The sequence below is a fragment of the Pipistrellus hanaki genome (genome assembly GCF_964339955.1).
Source record: "Pipistrellus hanaki genome assembly, chromosome: 11".
NCBI classification, from domain to species: Eukaryota; Metazoa; Chordata; class Mammalia; order Chiroptera; family Vespertilionidae; genus Pipistrellus; species Pipistrellus hanaki.
The window spans coordinates 1,004,294-1,017,859 of record NC_140513.1 but is presented as its reverse complement, the minus strand read 5'-3'; the positions used below and the strand labels follow the sequence as shown (position 1 = coordinate 1,017,859).

The window sequence follows — 13,566 nt, the reverse complement described above, 5'->3', positions numbered from 1 at the left end:
GTCGTCTGCCCCTCCACGTCACCTTCCTTACGGCCTTCCTTCTTTAAAATGTTTATTTTTATTTATTTATTTTAAATATGTTTTATTGATGTTTTACAGAGAGGAAGAGAGAGGGACAGAGAGTTAGAAACATCGATGAGAGAGAATCATCGACCCACTGGGGATGTGCCCGCAACCAAGGCACATGCCCTTGAACAGAACTGAACCTGGGACCCTTCCATCTGCAGGCCGCCGCTCTATCCACTGAGCCACACCAGTTTCGGCTACAATGTTTATTTTGTTTATTTATTTATTGATTTCAGAGAGGAAGGGAGAGAGAGAAACATCAGTGATGAGGCCTGTACTTGTTCTTCAGTAAATTCCCACCTTTGCTATAGATATAAAAAAGAAGCATCAGTGATGAGAGGGAATCACTGATCAGCTCCCTCCTACACCCCGCCTCCACACACACACACACACACACACACACACACACACACACACACTGGGGGATCGAGCCCACAGCCTGGGAATCGAACTGTGACCTCTGGTTCATAGGTTGATGCTCAACCACTGAGCCGCACCAGCCGGGCCCAATAAACTCTCGTTAGAATTCTCCTCAGGTCTGGATGTGTCTCACGTCACCACCTGGCTTTCGGCAGGGAGGGCACCCGGGAAGGCCTGTGTGGGTCCCCGGGTCCCCCCCGGAGTGTGGCTCTGGGTCTGAGGACACACCGTTGCCAAGGAGACCCCAGAAGTGAAGCCTGGCCCCTGGTGAGGGCCTGGCTCCCGAGTCCCTGCCTCCCAGTGGCCAGGAGCCGCAGCCGGGGTTGGGGGGGGGGGAGAGGAGAGGGGGGGCCTCTCGGCCACAGGCGGGCAGGACTCCGGCCCTGTCCCTGCAGAGCCCTCGCCCGGCCTCCCACCCCCGGCCTCGCCTCACCAAGGGGACATCGCTCCCTAGATTGGGAGCCCGGACCCCAGGCTGGGTTTGCCGTGTGGCGCCACGGGAGTGCCAGGGGAAGGTCGTCCTGCCGGCCACAGTCCTGGGGGAGGGCAGGCGGCTCGGAGCGAATTGGGGGGGGGGGGGGAAGGGGGCTGGTCAGCCCAGAGGCCCCCCCCCCTCGGTCAGAGGCAGGTTATGGCCTCCGAGGGGAGGGACAGCCGGGCCCCGGGCGTGTGGCCCTGCCTGCCCAGCGGCGAGAGGCAGGACAGAGGGCGCGGCACCTCTGAGCCCCTTGGCCCAGGGAGCGGCCCTCGCCAGCAGCCCACACCGGCGGCGGGGCAGGCAGAGCCTGGCTGGCCGGGGAGCCCTGGGCAGCTGACCGGCCCAGAGGCCAACTGGACCAGGGGTGAGGTGCCGAGGGCAGCTGCTGGGCAGAGCTGCTGACGGCTGGCATCTCACACACAGCTGACCCTTTCACCTCAGCAGCCCCGAGAGCCGGCCGCTGTCCCTTGGCACAGATGGGGAAACTGAGGCCCAGAGGGGAAGGCTGGGCTGAGATCCCGGGGGCGGGGGTGGAGGCGGGCGGCTGGGCAGGGCCCTGGGTCTGGTGCTGGGCGCCCAGGCCCTCACCCTGTCTTTCCGCCCTTCCTGCTGGCCAGGGACCGCGCGGCCTCTAACCTCCGGGGCCCCTCTGTTCCTTCCTGTGCCCTGCGGCAGTGGGGTGGGGCGGGGCCATCTCCGAGGACCTGTCTGAGGCTGGGGAGCCCGCCCGTGTGGAGCAGGGTGCCGGGGGCCGTGATGGCCCGGCTCCGGGGCCTCGCCGGCCTCTGCCAGCCCGGGAGCCAGCCGTGCGGCCGCCCTCCAGGGGGTCTCCCTCGGCCCCTGAGCTGGGCCGCCTGCTCCCTGCTGTGTGCCCGCCAGCCGCGTGCCCGCCAGCCCCCTCCCTGCCTCCCTGGGGAGCGTGCGGCCCCAGCCCCCGGCGGCCTCGCCTCATCTATCTTTAAACGCAACGCGAGCCGTGAGCCGGTGGAAGAGGCACCGGCGCTTTACTTACAGGCTGGGGGGGGGCCCAGGCCAGGAGCACCAGGGCCCAGGTTCGGCCCTCCGGCCTCTCCCCCAGCCTTCACCCCGGAGGTGAGCCTCCCGGAGGCCCAGAGGCCGCAGGGGCTCCCCGGGGCCCCACCCCTGCCCCCCACCAGCCGTTTGATCGGCTGCTTCCCGCCCACACCCCCTGGTCTCTGGGCCTTGAGCCCCCTCCCTCCTGGCCTCCGTCCTGGCCTCGCTTTCTCTGGGGAGGCCTGAGAGGCCCGTGTGGCCCTGGAGGGGGCGGGGCGGGGGGCGGGACTCCTCTCGTCCCAGCGAGGAGGAGGCGGGCTCAGGTGCGGCGGTAACCGGGTAACTGGAGATGAAGGAGGTGGGAGGGGGGGACTTCAAAGGCTGGCACGGCCCTGCCCGATGCCACGTGGGAGGCGGGAGGTCACCCATCGCTTCTAGGAATGGGAGCCTCTGCCCCTCCCTCCACACCCCACCAGCCCCACGGCCCTGCCCGCAGGAGGCGGCGAGGTGGGCAGGCGGTGGCCTGCTCAGCCTCCGGCCAATCCCCGCGCAGAGCCGAGTGCCCTGTGCCCGGGTCCCCCCCCCCCCCCCCCCCCGGGACTCGGGCTCCCCAGGGCCGGGCGTGGTGCTGCCCAGCCTCATTGTGTCACCGGATGCCCTGCCTGGCACGCTCCCAGCGAATGCCCAGGAGGCTCAGCTGATGGCCGGGGAGGGGGGGGGCGCTGACTCAGCCCCCAGCCCATCCGCATGCACGCAGCTTCCTGAGCGGGTCGGCCGGTCAGACGGACGGACAGTGCCCAGGCCCAGGGCGGCTGGAGGAAGGCGGGCAGAGCCCACGCCAGGCCCTGCTCAGCTGAGCGTCACGGGGGTCAGAGGCGCCTCCTCTCGGCGTCTCCACCGGTCCCCAGGCCCCAGCTTTAGAAACGGGAGCGCGCCCGCCCCCGCACGGAGCGTGATGGTCAGACCCTGAAAATGGTGTCGTCTCAGGCAGAGACCCCGGCCCGGCCTCCCCCGGCCCGGCCTCTCCCCTCCTGGTCGGAGGAAAGTGGAGGTTCTCTTTCCACACGCCCCCGGGGAGGATGGAGCTGGGGAGGAGGAGGCATTGGGCAACAGCCCTCCCCGTCGGATGCAACCGCTGTCAGAACCGCCGCCCGGGGCCGCCAGGACGCTGGTGCCCGGGGCCGGGAAGTCTCCAGGGCAGTGGGCGTGGGCGCTGCGATGGGGTCAGCGTCCTCAGTCCCTTCCTGCCAGGCGATGTCAGCGCCGGAGCCCCCGCCGCCCCTCTGAACAGCGGGAGCACAGTGGCTCTGGAGGAGCGTTTATTGAGCACCTGCTGTGTGCCAGGCCTCGACGGTTCTCCATGCTGGTCACTCCCAGCGACAGGACAGACCGGTCCCCACGGGGTGGCCCTCCCACGGAGGGGGGACAGCAAGCCCCCCCCCCCACACGTGCACCTGGGACCTGGAAGTGCTGGGGCGAGTGTGAGGCGGGCAAAGGCGGGGAGGGAGGGGCGGGAGGAGGTGGCCTGGTGGCGCTGCCCTTTGGGGTCGGTGAGGCCTGGTCCCCCATCCCGGACTGACCTGAGGTGCCGCGCCCCCTCCTGGGAGAAGCCTGCCTGGCCGACCCTCACTCTGGCCTGCAGGGCTCCCCCAGAACCACTGGCTGCAGGGCGCTGCCCTCCCCTCACCCCCGCCCCTGACCCAGGGGCAGCAAGTCTTCCCGGGGGCGGCAGTGTCTCCTCGGCAGTGGAAAGAGGGACAAGCAGTCTCTTTATTTTTTTGCTTTTTATTTTTTAAAAAAGAATTGTTGGAAGCATTACATATGTCCCCTCGCCCTCCCCCACCCCCCAGCCCGCCCGGCCCTCCCCACCCCGGTCTGAGGCCACAGGCCACGCTGCCCCCCCCCCATGGCCCAGCCCCCACGTCTCCGATCCACTCCTTAGAGTCCACACGTGAGTGTGACCATGTGATCCTTGCCTTCCTCTGACTGATCTCAACAAGTGGTTCTCTGAGCCGGTACCGAGCGCGGCCAGAAGGCCCGGAGCCGCCCGGCACAGCACCCGCAGGTGCCCGGCAGCCCCGCCCCACCGGAAACAGCTGCCACCTGTGAGCCCGGCCTGCCCGCAGGAGCCCCACCTGCCCGGCCAGAGTCCCCGCTCGCGGGGGGGGGGGGGAGGGCAGTGACTCATGCCAGCCACAGGTCACCGCGGCCTTCGGAAGAAGGAAGAGGCAGGACAGTGCCAATGCCCCAGAGGTGGGCACGGTGAACCCCACCCCCCCAAACGCTGGGCCAACCCCGCGGTGGCCCGTGGATGGGACGGGGAAGGGGCGACTTGGTCTCAAAACTCCAACCTGCTCTGCGAGCCCGCAGCCCGGGCCTGCCCTCCGCCCGCCCGCTAACTGCCCCGTCCTCCTGGGCCCGGGCTGTGTGGACACACAGTCGCCTGATATTTGCCCCTGGCCCGGCCCCAGGAGCGGCGGGGTGACGCTGTTCCTGGCACCCAGCGCTGGCACCCCAGCCCCGCCCAGACACACGCCCGTTCCAGCTGCTCCCCCTCCTGAAGGGGTGCCCCCAGGACCCTCAGGGGAGGTCCCCAAAGGCCCGCTGGTCCCTGAAGTTGCTCGAGGGGCCCGAGGGGCAGGCTGCCCGTCCAGGGCGCGGCCCACGGGCCATTGGTGTGGCCACCGGTGGCCAGGGGGCCGCCTCCTGGGGCGCCGGGGAGCTGTGGTCCGGCGCGGGTGCCGGTGGCAGAGGGCGCCGGGCGGGGAGAGGCCGGACCGCGGGGGCGGCGCCCGATCCAGCCCACGGCGGCCAGGACGCCCGGGCCGGGCCGGGAGGGAGGGGCCCCGCGCCCGTGGCGAGGTGCCCCGGCGGCGGAGGGGGCGTGGCGCGGGGCGGGCCGGGCCGGGGGACCGGGGGAGGGGATCGGGGCGGCGGAGGGGCCCGGGGGCGGGCCCGGGGGGCGGGACGGGCCCGGCGGCGGCCGGGAGCGGGGCGGCGGCGGGGCCGGGGGCGGGGAGCGGGGCGGGACGGGCCCGGCGGCGGCGGGGAGCGGAGGCCGCCGCGCACCTAGGCGCCCTGCTCCCCGCCCCGCGCGCCCCGCCCCCCGGGCCTCGCAATAAGGGGCGCGGGCGGGGCGGGACGGCAGCGCCGGCGCCAGGAGTCGGCTTCGCGCCCGCGGCCGCTGCCCAGCGGGAGCGGAGGGAGCGGAGGGAGCCCGCGGGCCGTCGGGCCGGGCGCCATGGAGCCGTGGCCGTGGCTGACGGCGGCGCTGCTGCTGCTGCTGCTGCTGCTGCAGCTGAGCCGCGCGGCGCGCTTCTACGCCAAGATCAGCCTGTACTGCGCGCTCTGCTTCTCCGTCTCCATCCTGGCCGCCGCCGTCTGCCTGCTGCGCCACGGCGGCCGCACCGTGGACAACATGAGGCAAGGCCGGCGGGGCGGGCCGGCGGGGCGGCGGAGGGCGGGGCCGGGCCGGCGGGGGCGGAGGGCCGGGCGGCGGGAGCGCGGCGGGCGCCGAGGGGAGGAGGGAGGGAGGGAGGGAGAGAGGGAGGGAGCGCCGGCCGCGGCTTCCGCTTCCCCAACTTTCTTCCCCGCTCCCCCTCCTTCCTGCCCCGCCCGGTCTCCGCTCCCGGGCTCGGGGCGCGGGGGGCCAGCAGGCGGCCCCGGAGCGGCGGGGGCGGGTCCCCGGGACCCGGCGTCACAATGTCCCCGCGTCCTTGCCGAGGCCCGGCCGGCGCTGGCGGCTCCAACAGGTCCCGGCGCCGCCGCCGCCCCCGTCCCTGCGCCCGGCCAAGGGGCGCGGGGCGCCGGGCGCCGGGCGCCGGGCGGAGGTGGCGCAGCTGCTTGGCGGGAGGAAAGGGCCGGGCCACGCGGGGAAACCGAGGCCGGGACGGCGCCACACCGCCCCCTGCTGGGCCGCGCGCGCCGGGGCACCTGCCGTCCCGCCTCTGCACCCTCGGCCCGCCCACCTGGCACCTGGTCCCGGCTCCCCCGGCAGGTCCTTCCTCCCGCGTCCTTCCTCCGTCCTGGGAGGGGAGGCCTGGGACGGGACGGGAGGGGAGGGGCAGGGCTGGCCCTTGGGGTCCGGCCTCAGCCCGGGGAAGGAAGGGGTGGCGGCTGGGATTTTCCTCCGGGAGCCGCCGGCCGGGAGCGGTGCTGGGCGAGGGCAGGGCTGGGCGAGGGCAGGGCGAGGAGGGCCCTGGCGGGCTGACCCGGGAGTCAAGGCCTTTCGGGGCAAAGGCTGGGGCGGGGCGCAGAGGGGGGGCTGCCCTTTCACCCCGTTTCTTTTACTTTTCAATTAGCAATAAACGCGCCTGCCTCCGATAAACCTCATTGGCTGCGATTACCATACTGCCCTGCGCACAGCTCACCCCTTTCTGGACGCCCTGCGGTGGCTGACATGCGGGTTTTGCAATAGCCTCTTGGCTGTGACCTTGTGTGGGGACACTGGCCGTGCCCCCCACACCCAGTGGCCTGGCCTTTGCCGTCTGTCCACGCCCCAGACCCGCTGTGTGGGTCCCCGGCCCCGTGCTCAGGGAACAGTGACTGAGACGGGGCTCCAAGTGGGGGCCTCCAAGTAGGGGTGCTCAGTGAGACTAGGCCCCCGCCCGTGGCCCAGGCAGTGTCTTAGGGAGCGGCCAGGGAGAGTCCTCGGGCGGGCGGGCGGGCAGGGGCTGTTCTCGGAAACAGTAGGCCCCGTGCCGGCCGGCCACCCAGGCGCTGCCCCGGCTCCGCAGGGAGAGGCCCCAGCTGTCTCCACCCGGACGGCGGGCCTGGGCCTGGAGGTCAGGGGGCGCTGGGTCCAGGGCCGGCCTGTCCGGCTCAGAGGCAGGAGGGGCCTGGGGTGCAGGGCAGCTGTGCTCAGAGCTGGTTTCCAGCAAGAGTGACGGCAGGCCCTGGAGGTGACCCCCTCCCCTCCCCTCCCCCGCCGTGCCATCAGGTGGCCTCGTGTGGCCTCGGGCTGAGCGGCTCCCTTGTCTGTTAAAAGGCCCCGCTGGGCCGAAACCGGTTTGGCTCAGTGGTAGAGCGTCGGTCTGAAAGGTCCCAGGTTCGATTCCGGTCAAGGGCATGTACCTTGGTTGCAGGCACATCCCTGGTAGGGGGTATGCAAGAGGCAGCTGGTCGATATTTCTCTCTCGTCGACGTTTCTAGCTCTCTCTCTCCTTTCCTTTCTGTAAAAAATCAATAAAATATATATTTTTAAAAAAGGCCCTGCTGGCTCTGTCAAGAGGAACCTGCACTTCAGAGCTGCTTTCCTGGGTCAAGAGGTCAAGTCCAAAGTTTCTGAGCGGTGGTTGGGCCTGGCCGGCCTTGGCCGCGGCTGCCTGGGGGGGCTCTCCTCAGCCCCGGGCCACACGTGTGGCTCTGTGCAGCGGGGTGTCCCTGGGGACCCTGGGGCCCTGATGGTGCTTGGCGGGAGCCCTCTGCCCCTCCCTCCCCAGGGAGAAGGTGGGCCTGGGGCCCGGACCCCCAGGCGGGTCGCAGGGATGACCCAGCCATGGCAGGGCGGGGGGTGAGCACCTGGGTTTGCAGAGGGCTGTGGCTGTGAGACTGAGCGGTGAGGAGGTGCTGGGTGGCTCTAGGGGGCCTGGCCCGGGGAGGAGGAGGAGGGGGAAGAGGAGGAGTGTGTGGGGGGCTGAGCCTCGGTTCTGAGTCCCCGGGGGCCGGTCTCCAACCCCAGCCCTTGCTGTGCTCACTGTCCTCCCAGGGCCGTGTCCTGAGCCGCACTGTGTGCTCTGCGGGTGCTGGGAGCAGCGATGGGCTGAGACCAAGGCCCCGGGCTGGGGGTGCTGTCCTGGGAGACAGGTGTCCCGTCGCCCCCGTGTGACCGAGAGGAAGGTGAGGCCAGGGAAGCGTGGTAGTCGGAAACCCCGAGAGCAACTGAACCCGGGTCCACGTTCTCAGACACCACCGGAGCCCCAGGGGCGGCCCCAGGCAGGCAGCTCCAGCCCCTCTGCCCGCTGTTCTCGCCCGAGGCCCGGCCACATGCTCTGCGGCCATGCCAGGGCCACGAGCTGGGCACGGCACTGAGTGCAGAGGCGGGGTGCGGGCTCGGCCGGTGCAGGCTGTGCCCACAAAGCACCGAGGAGGGGTGTCGGTGCTGCCCTGGGTCTGACCTCCGCATGGCCCGCTCTGAGCCAGCGCGGCTGGAGCCTGGTGGCCCTGGGCGAAGGGGAGGGAGGTGCGGGGTGCGGAGGGACAGCCACCCTTGCCCTGCTGGGACCAGCTCTCCCCTGGGCCTGGGGCCGGAACTCCCAGTGGCCCCCAAGACCCCAAGATGCTCCCCAATGCAGGCCAAAGGGCTTCCCGGACTCCCCTCTGCACCCCCCTCTCAGCACCTGGGCCTCTGCACCCCACACAGCCCGGTTCCCGTCCCCTCCTGGTGCCCCAGCTCACATGACACCTGTTGGAAAACACCCAACTCTGGCAGGTGGCTTCGCTGGGCCTCCATCTGCGGAGCGGAACCGGGGCTCCTGGCGGGGCTGCCCCCCGATCCCTAGCTCTGGGGGCTGGCCCAGGGCAGGCACATGTTGGCCAAAGCCACTAAGGCCGAGGACAAAGGTCACAGGTCATCTGGCTTGGCCTGAGTGGAGGGCGGGGGGGGGGCGCAGAGGAGGGGAGGGGGTGCCTGCGGCCGTGGGGGCGGATCTGCTGCCATACCTTTGGGCTCCTGTCTGCCCGGGGCATTGTCCTCACAGCCCAGGGCCCCCCATGTCCCGGGACCCCAGCCTCAGCGAGCTCAGTCCCTCTGGCCACGCACTGAGGGAGGCCCAGGGCACTGCCCAGGTTCCCAGCCGGTGAGAAGGGCTGTCTGACCTCGAGCGGAGGGCCAGCTGTCCTGCTGGGCGCACCTGTGCCAGGAGGCCCTCTGGGTCCCGGGGCCCAGCTGGCGAGAAGGGTCAGGTGCCGGACGCATGCAGCAGCGGCTCCTGAACAAAACCAGGAAGGGCCTCGAGGAGCCGGGCCCCAGGCCGTGGGGAAGGGCCTGCTATAGGGGCGCCCATCACCCCTGGGAATTCTGAAAGGAGCGCTGTGCTGGGGGTCTGCGTGCGGGAGGCGGGGTCCGCGTGCGGGAGGCGGGCGGACCCGGGGGCCCGGGGGTCCGTGTGCGGAGGCGGGGTCCCGGGGTCTGCGTGCGGGGAGCCGGGGCAGGGTGGCTGAGGGTCTGGGTGCGGGAGGCGGGGCGGCAGGGTAGCCCTTGGGGATCCAGGGGGTCGCAGGCGGAGCCCCATGTGGTGCAGGGGCTGAGAGATGGACCCTTGTGACGGTCACGCCCCGCTCCCCTCCGGGACAGGGGTCCAGATCCCTCATCTTCCGGCCCTCCCGCCCGCGTTTGACAGCCTCCTGGGAGCGAAGGGGGGCCCGAGGGCGTCCTCGTGCTGCCAGCTGCCCCAGGCGTCTGCTGCGCCGGCTCTGCCAGCGTCTCCCCGGGCCGCGTCCCAGCCCCACGCCGCCTGCCGCCTGTTCTCCGTGCCGGCGGGGGGGTGCCCGGCGGGGGGTGCCCGGCGAGGGGGTGCCCGGCGGGGGGGTGCCGGCGAGGGAGTGCCCGGCGGGGGGGTGCCCGGCGGGGGGTGCCCGGCGGGGGGGTGCCCGGCGGGGGGGTGCCCGGCGGGGGGGTGCCCGGCGAGGGGGTGCCCGGCGGGGGGGGTGCCCGGCGGGGGGGTGCCCGGCGGGGGGGTGCCGGCGGGGGGGTGCGGGCGGGGGGTGCCCGGCGGGGGGTGCGGGCGGGGGGTTGCCGGCGAGGGGGGGGCGTTCGTTCCTGTTTGACGGATGCCTTCCCGGGAGACGGGCTCTTCCCCGTGTGTTGGGCATTGCCGTGTTTGTTTTGGTAAAATATGTTTTCATTGATTTTAGAGAAGGGAGAGGGAGAGAGAGAGACATCAATGAGGAGAAGGAATCACTGATCAGCTGCCTCCTGCGTGCCCCCCCGTGACCCCACTGGGGCTTGAAACGTCAACCAGGCCTGTGCCCTCGCCGGGCATGGAGCCGTGCCTCCTGGTTCCTGGGGTGCAGGCTGGGCAGGGGGGCGGTGCTTACGGGGGCGGCGTCTGGCAGCTGGACACCCGGAGAGGACGGTGGTGAGGGGCCGCGCCTGGGTCCAGCGGGCAGCCCTCCTTCCGGCAGCACCCGGGCCGCGGGCGCGGGCACAGGGGTTCTGGGGGGAGCGGGACGGTGCGAGGGACCTGCCCTACAGGGACCCGCCGCGCAGGGAGCTCGCCCAGGGCTCTGTCACCAGAGGGCCGCCCCCTCCAGGCGCCTGTTCCTCCAGGTGTGAGCACAGCGTCCCAGAGCGAGGCGCGAGGCTGCCCTCCTGTGTGCCCACACCCGCCCGCCGCCAGACATGGCGCCGGGGCGGCGAGGGCGTGGAAGGCCGGGTGCCCGCTGCACCCCGTCATGGCCGCGAGGTGCTGCGGGGTCGAGGCCCCTGAGCCCGGGCGAGGCACGGCATCGACTCCACAGCTTCCTCCCCGTGACCGTGACCGCCTGTCCTCTGGGAAGGAACGGCCCTGCTCTGAGGCGGGCACGGCGGGGCCTGGGCGCTGCCCACTGCGCCTCCCGGGCCCCCGGGGTTCAGAAGTAGCTTTAGCTGCTCACGCGTTCCCCCACTCGGCGCCAGCGCTCACTTCCTGCTGTGGCACTCTTTGGGGGCCCCTGGACGGTGTGGGTGTGCGGCCCCGCCTCCGGGGGCGCAGGGACCTCTCGGGGTTGGGTGACAGGGCTGAGAACCGCCCCCAGCCTGTCTGTGGGGCCCCGGCGGGCAGGGGGTGCGGGCGAGGGCTGGGCGGCTCCTGGGATGCAGGGGGAAGCAGGGCACCCTCTCCGCGGGGCGTCTGTCCCCGGAGGCCGCTCCCTCCTGTCTGGTCGCGATGGCGGGAGGCAGGCAGCCTCTGTGGCCCCTGGATCGAAAGATCACTCTGGCCCCGGAGCCAGGCGCTGGCCGTGAGAGCGAGGGGGGTCCCCGTGGCCCCCGCTCACCGGCACCTCCCCCCCAGCATCATCAGCTGGTTCGTGCGGACCTTCAAGTACCTGTTCGGCCTCCGCTTCTCCGTGAAGGGGCGTGAGGAGCTGTGGAAGGACCGGCCGTGCGTCGTCGTGTCCAACCACCAGAGCATCCTGGACATGATGGGTAGGCGCCGGGCGGGCCTGGGCCCCGGGGGCGGAGGCGGCCCAGAGGAGCTGGCAGGGGAGGGGGCGACAGGCCAGCCACAGCCTCCAACTGGGGAACAGGCCGCAGACCACGGCTGCCACGGAGCCGCCCTCCTCACCGACCGCGGTGCCCTGTCCACACCCCTTTCCCGGCGGGAACCCGGCTGGGGCTGGATGACCTGCCCTCGTGGCCGATGGGCGGCTGGATGGGCGAGTGGGTGAGACTCCAGGCAGCCGGGGGGTGGTCCGGGGCAGGGCCTCGCTGCTCCTGGGTGGGGGGCCCGGCGCTGAGCCCCCCCCGTGACCCCGCCAGGCCTCATGGAGGTGCTGCCGCCGCGCTGCGTGCAGATCGCCAAGCGGGAGCTGCTGTTCACGGGCCCCGTGGGCCTCATCATGTACCTGGGCGGCGTCTTCTTCATCAACCGGCAGCGCTCCAGCACCGCCATGAGCGTCATGGCCGACGTGGGCCAGCTCATGCTGCGGGAGAACGTGAGTGGCCGGCGGGCGGGCGGGCGGCGGGCGGGCGGCTCCGGGTGGGAGGCGGGGGTCAGAGCGCCGCACAGGCCGCCCCTGGGCGGAAAAACCGCAGGCGGGGCTCAGGGACTGAGCATCGACCTGTGAACCAAGAGGTTCCGTTCCCGGTCGGGGCACACACTCGGGCTGTGGACTCGATCCCCAGGGGGGGCGTGCAGGAGGCAGCCGGTCCATGATTCTCACATCATAGATGTTTCTCTCTCTCTCTCTCTCCCTTCCTCTCTGACATCAATAAAAATTATTAAAAACAGCCCTAGCTGTTTGACTCAGTGGATAGAGCGTCAGCCTGCGGACTGAGGGGTCCCGGGTTCGATTCCAGTCAAGGACATGTACCCGGGTTGTGGCTCCATCCCCAGTAGGGGGTGTGCAAGAGGCAGCTGATCTGTGGTTTTCTCTCATCGATGTTTCTGACTCTATCCCTCTCTCTTCCTCTCTGTAAAAAATCAATAAAATATATTAAATAAAAACAACAACAACGAAAAACCCCACGTCATCGGTGTCTGCAGACTGCACGCCGGAAGGCAGGGGGCAGGGCTGCGCTGTGAGGGCTCCCCAGGAGGGAGGGCTCCCCAGGAGGGAGGGCACGGCCTACCCCCCCACAGCCGCCTCCTCTCTCCCGCAGCTCAAAGTGTGGATCTACCCCGAGGGCACACGCAACGACAACGGGGACCTGCTGCCCTTTAAGAAGGGCGCCTTCTACCTGGCTGTGCAGGCCCAGGTGCGCGGACGCCCTCCCGGGGGGCGGGGGGCGGGGGGCGGGGGTGTGGGTCTGGTTAGGCGGGGACCCTCCTCCTGGGCGGGGCAGGGCCTCACCACCCTCCCCCCTGGGCCTGCCCCGTGAGGAGGGTCCTTTCGGGGCGGGGGTGTGTCCAGAGGGGTCCTGGCATCAGGTGGTCCCCTGGTGGGCGGGGCCTCCTGGTGGGGGGGCCCAGCGCCCCCCCCCCCCCCCCCCCCCCCCCCGTGCTGGGGTTCGTGGAGGAAACCCAAGGTGGGGGCGACAGCTGGTGTGTCTTCCACTGGTGACAGGTGGCCTCTAGCGCCCCCCAGTGCTGGCCCTGAGCAAAGCCACCCCTGCCCTGCCAGCCCTCCCGCCGGCTAATGCCATGGGCGCAGAGGCTGGCAGGTGGATGATGTCACTTCCCTTGGCTGGGGCGTGGGGGAGGGCGGGGGGAGGGGTGGTGGGGAGGGGGAGGGGTGGTGGGGAGGGGGAGGGGTGTGGGACAGGGGCAGCCACAGCCTCGGCCTCGGCGGTCAGGGGACGGGCATCATTTCCTGCTGTCACCTCCACCTCCCTTCCGGGCCGCTAGACTGGCTCCCTGGGTTCCAGCTCGCCCCCTCCCCCTCCCCCCTCCCGCCCAGAGCTCTGCCGTGCCCGTGCCCGGGAGAGGTAACCGCAGGGTTAATGATTAGCCCGGCGCCATTTCCTCCCTGCAGGCGCCAGTGCGCTGACCTGGTGCTACCCAGGGGCACCTGCGGCCCAGCCCCGCCCCTGCCCCTGCCCCTGCCGGTGCCACCCCCTCCTGGGGCGGGGCGGGGGAGGGAAGCCGGGGGGGGGGGGGGAAATCTCAGGTCCCAGTGGGGGGCTCAGGTCTGAATCAGGTGGGCGTGTGCCAACCTAGGAAGGCTTCCCGGAGGCGGCGACTCGGGGTGAGAGTTCAGAATGAGGTGATGGACTGTGTGTCCCAGGCAGGGCTGAGGTGGGACGGGGCACCTGCTGCGGCATGGGTTTCGGGGGCAATCCCCGGGGGCTCGCCCTGGGGAGGGGGGACCGGCCCTTCTCAGGAGGCGTCTCCCCACAGGTGCCCGTGGTCCCCGTGGTGTACTCCAGCTTCTCCTCCTTCTACAACTCCCGGACGAAGCTCTTCACCTCAGGTAGCGCCCGGCCCACTGCCAGGCAGTGACCATGG

At 71.0% G+C, this 13,566-nt stretch overlaps 1 protein-coding gene across 1 annotated transcript in view; it reads left to right on the top strand.

The window, feature by feature from the left end:
* The first annotated feature begins 5,000 nt into the window (after positions 1–5,000).
* The window catches only part of AGPAT2 (1-acylglycerol-3-phosphate O-acyltransferase 2), a 10,352-nt gene continuing 1,786 nt past the window's right edge, over positions 5,001–13,566 (top strand). The window contains exons 1-5 of the mRNA XM_084899673.1: positions 5,001–5,401; positions 10,972–11,105; positions 11,439–11,614; positions 12,282–12,377; positions 13,459–13,531. Coding sequence (XP_084755799.1) covers positions 5,220–5,401; positions 10,972–11,105; positions 11,439–11,614; positions 12,282–12,377; positions 13,459–13,531 — 661 coding nt within the window. The 5' untranslated portion in view covers positions 5,001–5,219. The remainder of the gene's footprint in view (positions 5,402–10,971; positions 11,106–11,438; positions 11,615–12,281; positions 12,378–13,458; positions 13,532–13,566) is intronic.